The 9360-nt window shown below is 34.3% G+C and overlaps 2 protein-coding genes across 2 annotated transcripts; one reads left to right on the plus strand and one right to left on the minus strand.

Annotated features, from left to right (window-relative positions):
• Window positions 1–2361: 2361 nt before the first annotated feature.
• Window positions 2362–3614, plus strand: LOC111904590 (clavaminate synthase-like protein At3g21360). The gene is made up of 3 exons (XM_023900340.3): window positions 2362–2842; window positions 2940–3193; window positions 3269–3614. The coding sequence occupies exons 1-3, from the start codon at window positions 2477–2479 to the stop codon at window positions 3612–3614; spliced, it is 966 nt and encodes a 321-aa protein (XP_023756108.1). The 5' UTR covers window positions 2362–2476.
• A 795-nt stretch (window positions 3615–4409) lies between these two features.
• LOC111904573 (protein decapping 5) lies at window positions 4410–8846 on the minus strand. The gene is made up of 8 exons (XM_023900324.3): window positions 8434–8846; window positions 7415–7515; window positions 6530–6601; window positions 5696–6460; window positions 5497–5571; window positions 5214–5408; window positions 5030–5140; window positions 4410–4932 (listed from the first exon to the last, which is right to left on the minus strand). Exons 1-8 carry the CDS (start codon window positions 8579–8581, stop codon window positions 4732–4734), a joined length of 1668 nt encoding a protein of 555 aa, XP_023756092.1. The 5' UTR covers window positions 8582–8846; the 3' UTR covers window positions 4410–4731.
• Window positions 8847–9360: the final 514 nt, after the last annotated feature.

The raw sequence follows: 9360 nt of genomic DNA on the forward strand, positions 1-9360 counted from the left end.
TTCTTAATCCAGACAAGACTTGCCGAGTCAGTCTCCCGGACTCGTCGAGTCAGTCACTTAAGCCGCGACACGGATCGCGCTCTGACTCGTCGAGTTCCTCCTTGGACTCTACAAGTTGACCCCTTTGACTTAGGGTTTTCTTTCCTTTCTTGGCCTTTCTGATCTTGGGTGTTACAATCTTTCTTAGTTTAAGTTGTTTACTATTTGAATTGTTTAAAGCTAATTTATACTTGCAAAATCTGATAAAAAAAACCCTTTTTAGTTATTCAAAGCTAAACGAAAGTGTTCTCATAATCTTTAGGTACATTCATTCATCACTGATATGAGAGTATGGATTAGGTATAGTCAATTATCATTTATTCGAGAGTATAGATTAGGTACACTCATTGATAATCGATTCGAGAGTATAGATTAAGTATAGTTATTCGTCACTGATCCGAAAGTATAGATTAGGTACAGTCATTCATCACTTATCCGAAAGTATGGATTAGGTATAGTCATTCTTCACTAATCCGAGAGTATGGATTAGTTACAATCTTTCATCACTGATCCGAGAGTATGGATTAAGCATAATAATTCGAGTATTCCCTTCTTTTTCCCTGTTGCCTCTATTGATCCTTGTCTACTGCTAAGGAATCCCCGAAGCAGTATACTCAAATTATATTTTACACAATCCCCTCCAATTAAATATGATGAGGTCATTGTATAAGATCAATATGTGAGGATCGATGGGATGGGAGAGATTGCTTATATGAGATATAGATGTGTTAATGATAAAAGTTTATTCTTGCAGGTTTTAAGATATGTATTATGGGATTGAAATCTTGTATATCTTCCGACCTGACCCACTCAGTTTATATAGTTTATATGGATCACAGGTATCAACACTTAAGTTGTTGGAACTTGATTATGATGTTGAGTAATTAAGAGACAACATGCAATAAAGTTCAGAACCATTAGACTTTTACGTTGTAACTTATGTTATTGTATCGATCATGACATCCTTAGGGTTTTATTAAATCGAAACAATCTTTTGTACTCAAAGTGTTTCAAATATACTGGAATTTTTCCGCAACAATGATAAAATAATTTTAAAATCGTAACAAAATTTTTTAATTGGTTCTAAAAATTAGAGGATGTCACAAATGACACATAACAAAACACATGACACGAGCATGGAATCCGGAAAAAATAATAAAGGAAGGTAATTTATGTGTGTATTATTTTACATAACATCATAACAGAAGACAAAAGTTGAACTAAATATTTATATGTATAATGAGAACAAGGCACTTCATCCACATTTACAAATTTTATTTGGTACCCCACAATACTTTCGTGAGACTTTTGGAAATATAAAACAATGAAATGCACAACAATCTTCGTCAAGATTTGATGGAGTACATGTCAAATGTAACACAACCATGATGAGGAAGATGACGGTAAGATTGACAACAACAACTAGTTTTTTTATAATGTTTAATTTTTATTTTTATTATGTCATTTTAAATGTTCATTATGTCATTATAAATTTTCTAAATTAATGTAACTTTATTATATGTTTAATTATTATTATATTTTGGGAATGTAATTGTTATTTTATATAAAAGTTGTATTTAAATAATAAAAAATAAAATGATAAAAATGATGTAGAGTTAGTATTTTTGTTAAAGATGTAGAGTGGAAGCTGATATACTGCGATACTATTTGAGAACATTTTTTTGTGTGGATGAGGAGTGAGAAAGTGTTATCTATTAAGTTGCTGACACAACGTTCATATATATGGCGCCATCACGATGCAAATAGGCTGGTTCTTACTTGTTAATTAACCTTGTCAAATTTGCCTCATCGAGAAGAAACCTTTCACCTATATATAGTTGAAATAAGAAAATAAAATGAAATGATACGCATTTCTCAAATTAAAAAACGGCTTGGAATTAAAGTAAACACCTAAGCTTAACTACTTAACCTCGAAAACACGATAGGCGATATGGGGTGCCAGCAAAGAGTCGATGTAAGCAATACCAACATACAACAAAAGATTTACAATGTTATCCAAGCAAAGTTCATATATTCATCTTTTTCGGTAAATTTTCCTTGGAAATAACCTCGTAATACTTCATAGCAACATGCAAGTCATATAAAAAAAATACGTCTTTATTTGCAAATCCACACTAACGACAAAAACTGAGGCTAAAATCAATGAATTTGGACTATAAAAAGCAACACAAAAGTGTCTTTTAACTAATAACCGTCGGATGCTAAAACCATAGAATAACATGATATAAACCGATACAAAATGTCTTCTTGATCTGAAAAAGACAATTCAGTATCTTTGATATGATCATCATGAGCCGTTAATGGGTGGGACCAATATATAAGATGATCCGTCCTTGTGGTTATATATACTCTTTCATACCCTCATCCTTTCGTCATCTCAAAACACGTAGCCCATAATCATCCTTGAGTAGCAAAAATGGAATACAATTGCAAGGAATTCAAGGTAGGGAAATGTGAAGGTGAAAAGTTAGTGGATGGAGAAACCTTGCCATTAGTGCTCACACCTCCAGAACCAAGTAAAAACGGGATAGAGTCGTTATTGGTAGCTCTAAAGAACAACAAACAATGGTTCGAAGAGATGCTTGTGAAGAATAGTGCTGTTCTTTTTCGGGGATTCGATGTGAAGAATGCAGTTGATTTCAATGACATTGTGGAAACATGTGATTGGGAAGATATCCGTTATGTGGGGCCCGCCCCACGAACACATATCCACAAGAGAATTTGGACTGCTAATGAAGGCCCTCTCTCTGAATTCATCTACTACCATCATGAAATGGTTTTGGTAAGTCAAACCATTTGTATTTACGCTTAAATTTCTTTATGATATGATTGTGTTTATAGAATATGTTATTGAGCTTACTAATTAATGATATAAACAGATAAAAGAATTCCCGAAAGCGGTGATACTTTTCTGTGAGGTCCCACCACCAGAGGGTGGAGAGACGCCATTTGTTCCAAGCTTCAAAGTCACTGAACGAATGATGGAGGAGTTCCCTGAATTTGTGGAGGAAGTTGAAGCCAAAGGATTGAAATACACATTCACAGCTCTCAGCAATGACAATACCACCTCCATGAGAGGTCGAGGTTGGCAGGATGCTTTTGCAACACAAGACCAAGAAGAAGCTGAAAGAAGGTATACAAATACAATTCAGTTTTCATATTATTTTGAATCAAACAAATTGATTCTAAAGATCTTGACTTGATATAGGGCAAGGGCTCTAGGGATGGATGTTGAATGGCTGGAAAACGGTGGTGTGAAAACGATTTTAGGTCCAAGAGCATTGACCAAAGTTTTTGAGGGAAGGAAAGGGAGGCGAATGTGGTTCAATACAATGGTGGGGATGCATGGGAAGGAGCTTAGCTCAGCAATGATGGCTGATGGGACTGAGATACCAGAGAACATAGTGAAGAGATGTGAAGAGATAATTGAGGATGAAAGCATTCAATTCAAGTGGGAGAAGGGAGATGTGTTGTTTCTTGACAATTATGCTACGCTCCATGGAAGAAGGCCATCTCTTGCTCCAAGAAGAGTCTTGGTTGCTACATGCAAGTAGTTTCGATTATAGTAATCAACATGTGAGAATAATGGATATATGGAAATAAAGAGGCATTATGAGTGTCTCATCCATTCATCAAGTATGGCATTGTTTTACTATGTCAAAACATAGTCAATAATCATTTCATCTATTCTGTTTTGACCTTCTAAGGTCATGAGATGTAGTACCTTTCTTTCCTAGTTTATCGTGAATAAATCAAATATTTGAGGTTAAGCCTCATTTATATACAAGATACTGTCTATCTAGGAAATTGGATAAAAGGAAGCATCAAAAAACAAAGTACTCCCCTCATGTTGATTGTTGAAGTATTAACCATATGACGGATAACCATATTTTGTACTTGATTGATCCTCCACATCAAACACATATTGGTCCAACAACGTTGTCTTAACATTTGCAATTATTATCCAATACTTTGTAACCTATGTTGTATTTGATTTATATATGTTTATTTCTATTTAGCCCAATAAAGCTACTTACCACAACACCCGACTCTGGGGTAATCTTTTTGCTATAGATATTTGGTGATTGGGTCATCATATGGAAAGCATATCCTCAACTTTATAATTCCATCTAATCTAATCCATTGACGCTTCCTGCTTCAATAATATGAGGATACATTGTGTGCAAAACACATGCGTTGTACACACACACACACACACACATATATATATATATATATATATATATATATATATATATATATATATATATATATATATATATATATATATATATATATATATATATATATATATATATATAACAACAGGTTTTCATTTAACTTAAAAATCAATAAGAATCAGATTATATGCCACTGGTAAAAAAGAAAGAACAGAACTGATCCACAAATAGTTACTAAAACAGCACTATAACAATAACAAAAAAAAATCACAAATTTAGACTCCAACATCTTGCTGATCTTCATACCCACACTCCCATGAGTACCCAAAGTTATAATGAAAAAAAAAAAATAACCAAAAAACAATCCACAAGCAACTTGAAACAAATATTCATCACCTAACTTTTTATTTCTCCTAAAAAAGAAAAATCCACATACCCTTATCAGTCGGGACCATTTGGTATGTACTTTCTAAAAACAACCAACAACACTTCAATAATCACGCATATCATTCTGATTCTGATTCTGATTTGGATTTGGATTTGGATTTTGATTTCTGCCACCGCGCCCCCGCCCAACATACCCATACCCTCTTCCATAATAACCACCGCCGCCACCTCGCCCACGCCCTCCACGGTAGGGCCCACGCCCACCCCTTCCACCCCCTCTGTATCTAGAAAATTCTCCAAATGTCTGCACATATAAAACATGATCATAAGTCAAAATAAAAAAAATAAAAAAAAGAATTTAAAAAGCATATATATATATGAAATGACGAAAATGACCTTACCTCTGTATCTAGTTTCATTTGTTCAGAGAATCTAGTCCTTCCGTAATTTGATTGACGATCGAGTGAGTTGCTAGATAACGAATCGAAAAAGTCGTCCTTGCTATAAACAGGCTGTAGATTCAAGATTGCATTTGTTTTAATTATCTGTTAAATGTCTAAAATACCCTCAGATAAAAAATCTCACCTTGACTTCAACTTTAGGTAAGTTGGGATCGGTTTCCTCTTCTGATTCTTCCTCATCAGTAACATTTCCATCTTTCTCCTTTGAACCAGATCTGTTGGTTTTTCCCAAAGTACCCCACACTTCATCCTTGTTGAATTTCTCATTCATTGCATTAAAATCAAACTCCTCAGTAAATTTCATCACAGGTCGTGACCCCTGAGTTTTTTCAATAAATAAAAACTTAATACACAATATTATAAACTTCTTGATACATTCTCTCTACAAAATAAATTTACTAAATTACCCCGGCTGATCCTCTGCCTCTTTCACGCCCTCTGTAATTGTAATTATGGCGATTCTGGTAACTTGATCCATTAGGCTAAAGAACAAAGTCACAAACAACAATAAAAATTAAACATATATAAATATTCAAATCAAACAAAATTTAAAATTTAAATAACTGATAATAATAATAATAATTATTATTATTATTATATTTATACCTTTTGAGCAATTTGAGATTGAGTTGGTAATGGCAGAATTGGAGGCTGTGCTTCTGGCACTGAAACAGGAACAGACAGTGGTGGTGGTGGTGGTGATGATGATGATGATGTCATCGACGACACCGGAACAACTTCCACATCATCATGTACAGGTGGCGGGGAAACAGTAGTAGGGACAGACTGCAGAAGCTGACCTGGCGTCACCAGCAATGGTGTAGGTGGTTCAGTTGGCCCACCCATTGCCTGAGACATCCCCTGAAAAGGAAACTTTGCACCAGAAAGCACATCACTGGTGACAGCAGGTGGTGGTTGCATGGTGGCGCCACCTGGCAGTGGTGGAGCGGAAGGGTTAGGAGTTTTGTTATGCATCAAAGAAGGGAGAGATCCGGTGAAACTGGAAGGGAGTGGTGATGATGTTGGCAATAAAGGAGAAGGGTATTCTGGGAAATTTAGGGGTTCAGATGACGCGGGTGGTGGATTGAAAGTGGGGTATTGTAGTGAAGGCGGCATTGGTAACCCTTGTGGTGGTCGAGGGAGTGATTGTTGGTGTAACTGTGGTGGTGGGGCATAGTATCCTGGCCAGTACATTGGCATTGTGGGCCCGGAAGTGTTTGGGTTTGGAGGTAGTGGTGATGGTGATGGGGCCCACGACCCGATATTTCCACCGGGTTGATATAAAGGATATGTTGACCCGGGTTGACCAAGATTGTTGGTGGTGGGACCACCCGCGGTTGAAGATGTTGTAGGTGGCCGAGGATAATGTGACTGTAAAAAAAAATTAATTATTAAATAATTTAAATAAGTAAATATATTGTGTATTTTGTCTTGAAATACCTGAATTATGGCAGGATCACTGTTTATGGATTGTGTGGGTTGAACAGGTTGAGATGATTTCACCTGAAGATCCTGCATAATATGAAAGTATATTTTAACATCTTTGATTATTTTCAGGGGTATATTTGTCCTAAACCACCAAACACATGAAATTTACGTTACAAAATCTCTATTTCCATATCTGTGTTTTTCAACAAATAAATGTAGTTTCCTTTCATATCATATGTGTCTCAAAAAATCAATATTCAAATAACTTATCTAATAATATTTGGTATGTAAAAGCAAAAGCAAAAATAACATTTAAAAGTATGTTTTTTGCTTCTAACTTTCTACTTGATAAGTAATAAAAAGATCTTAAGAAGTGAGTTTCATCGTTGAATTTATAATAGGAAGTGAATGTTCACAAGTATTTATGTTTTATTATTTAACTATTTAGAAAATGCAAAACCAACTTGTTCCTTTATTACATGTTAGTTCAATTTTGGTAGTAATTTGCGTTGTTCTTAATTATTCGTGTTAACTATTTATTATTAATTTATGGAATAAACAATTACAACAGTGACTTATCGCATTTGATACATTTTGGTAATTAGTTAATACGTAATTACAACAAAAAGATCAGATCAACTTCATCCTATATTTAGTTTACAAGTCCATTTTTGTACCAATTATAGTTAATACATTAAAACTAAACTGCTTAATTCCAACTTAACCTATTATGCACTAGGCTTTGCATTATATTAAAATTATTCCTTTTAGAAAATAGAGCTTTTTTTAACAATAAAACAACAATCGCATGCAATGATCATAACTTGCACTCCCATAAACAAACAAGCAAATAAAGAGATAAAAGTCAAAAGTCAAAACTTATTTCATTTTAGGTACCTTGATATCACTTCCACGAAATAATATGTACTCATAAACCTTGTCACTGGGCATGAGTTGTGGGCCATCTTTTTTTCGCCCTTCAGTTCCAAACGATCTTACTGCAAAGTTTCAATAATGAGTTAAAATTAGTAAGTTTGGAAAGAATGAATGTACACGTCAAATCTTGGAACTTGACATTATTAAAGTTCCACATGTCTATTCTTTGTTTTATTATGCCTGATATAAAACCCTTGTCTTCCCTAAAAGATATTTCAACCTAGAACTTTGCATGAACACATAGCCTCGTATCATCTATCAACACTATAACATACACAAGAAACTTGCAGCATGATAACTCAACATCATTGTGTACATCTTTTACAAATACATCCACAACCGAAAAGATAAAAACTCAAGAAATCTGTATAGGATTCGATGGGTATAAGTGGAAAAAATTGTGAGGGGGAAATATTTAAGACTAAGTAGACATGGACATGGAGATATGGAGATCTTTCATAATTTAATCAAACTTTATAAGATGCCTTTAAAGTATCCATTCAAGAGATTCCATAGCAATACCGATAATGACACCATTTGGAGATTTACCCAAACTTGATAAGAATACCTTAAATATACTTTTAAGAAAATGTAAAACAAAGAGACAATTCGACTTCAGTAGACACTCATTTGTTTCACTTGATTTTACAATTTACTTGGTTTATAAACAGAAAACCCAAAACTAATGTAAAAACTTGTGTCAAGATGCTAATTCCTCCTACTACGTTCAGATCGCAGAATATCCTTTTGTTCTTTTTAAAACAGCATACACTTAATGCAACAATTAGCTCGAAAGTATTTCACATAAGAAGAATAAAGCCAACATAAATGCCCTATTAAAATTAGATGGCAAGCCTTTCATTTCTACGATTATGTTATTGAACTTACCCTTTCTGAACCGTACTCAAATAGAAACCCTAAAAATACGAATTGGTACAACCACAAACATCTGAAGAAACAAGATCGTAAAAATTGGTTACCGTTGGTCAATCCGATGGAGGATTCCTCGGTGTTGATATTATACAAAATGCCCTCGTATCTAATTTCACTCTTGGAAGTCAAGCTAATTAAGCTTCCAATGTACGAATCTGCCGATGAACTTGAAGATCTAGAAGTTTCTGTCGCCATAGTCTTATGATACTCCACACTCTAGCGAAGTCGAGAGAGAGACTGTAAAATCTTGCTGACTTGATTGAAGTGGGTATATGTTTCTGTGAGAGATATGATGGTTAGGGTTTGTACGAGTTCACTCTTTGATAATGAACTCTTTTTGGGGATCCTTTGTGTGTTCTCAATCGAATTCGAAACCCTATTTCAAATTAGCATTTAGAATGGTGGGCCATAACTACAAACGCTCGTGAAAACAAAGGTATTTTTGGAATCCTCACAAAAATAACAAGTTCTAAAATATGTGAGGCGTGGAGAGCAATGGCGTAGATTAAGACCTGTTTTCTTTTGAAAAAATTGCAAGAATGGTCCTTAGAGTCTAAAAACATTTGGGCGAAAGATGGTCCATCAGTTTGATTTTGTTGTAAATTTGATCCATTTTGATTTGAACTTTTTTTATTAACGATTTTACCCTTTATTATTTTATTTTTTATTTTTGTATTATTACAACAATTAAAAAAAACTATTAAAAATAAAACAAAAATAAAATCTCTCTCTCTGTAACGACCCAAAAATCATGACCAAAAATTTCGTTTTTAATTTAATAATAAAACCACAAGTGTCAACCATTCATTCAAATGTCTAAAACATTATTTTATTTTATTAGAGTAAACACCCCAGGCTAAAACTCATTTGGTGTGTGTGTCATGCGATCATCCCGGGCTCTTTCTTCCGCTATTGGAAGTATCTGGAACCAAAACTGAAAACCGTAAGCACGAAGCTCAGTGAGTTCCCCAACC

Source organism: Lactuca sativa, chromosome 3 (assembly GCF_002870075.4).
Source record: "Lactuca sativa cultivar Salinas chromosome 3, Lsat_Salinas_v11, whole genome shotgun sequence".
Lineage (NCBI taxonomy): Eukaryota > Viridiplantae > Streptophyta > Magnoliopsida > Asterales > Asteraceae > Lactuca > Lactuca sativa.

Excerpts from the sequence above, each read along its gene's own strand:
- LOC111904590 (XM_023900340.3), top strand. The coding sequence starts at position 2,477 with ATGGAATACAATTGCAAGGAATTCAAGGTAGGGAAATGTGAAGGTGAA. Across the intron at positions 2,843-2,939 it reads ACCATCATGAAATGGTTTTG|ATAAAAGAATTCCCGAAAGC; the intron begins GTAAGTCAAACC and ends TGATATAAACAG. Across the intron at positions 3,194-3,268 it reads CAAGAAGAAGCTGAAAGAAG|GGCAAGGGCTCTAGGGATGG; the intron begins GTATACAAATAC and ends GACTTGATATAG.
- LOC111904573 (XM_023900324.3), bottom strand. The coding sequence starts at position 8,581 with ATGGCGACAGAAACTTCTAGATCTTCAAGTTCATCGGCAGATTCGTAC. Across the intron at positions 5,572-5,695 it reads AATCTCAAATTGCTCAAAAG|CCTAATGGATCAAGTTACCA; the intron begins GTATAAATATAA and ends TTTGTTCTTTAG. Across the intron at positions 4,933-5,029 it reads AAATGAAACTAGATACAGAG|ACATTTGGAGAATTTTCTAG; the intron begins GTAAGGTCATTT and ends TTATATGTGCAG.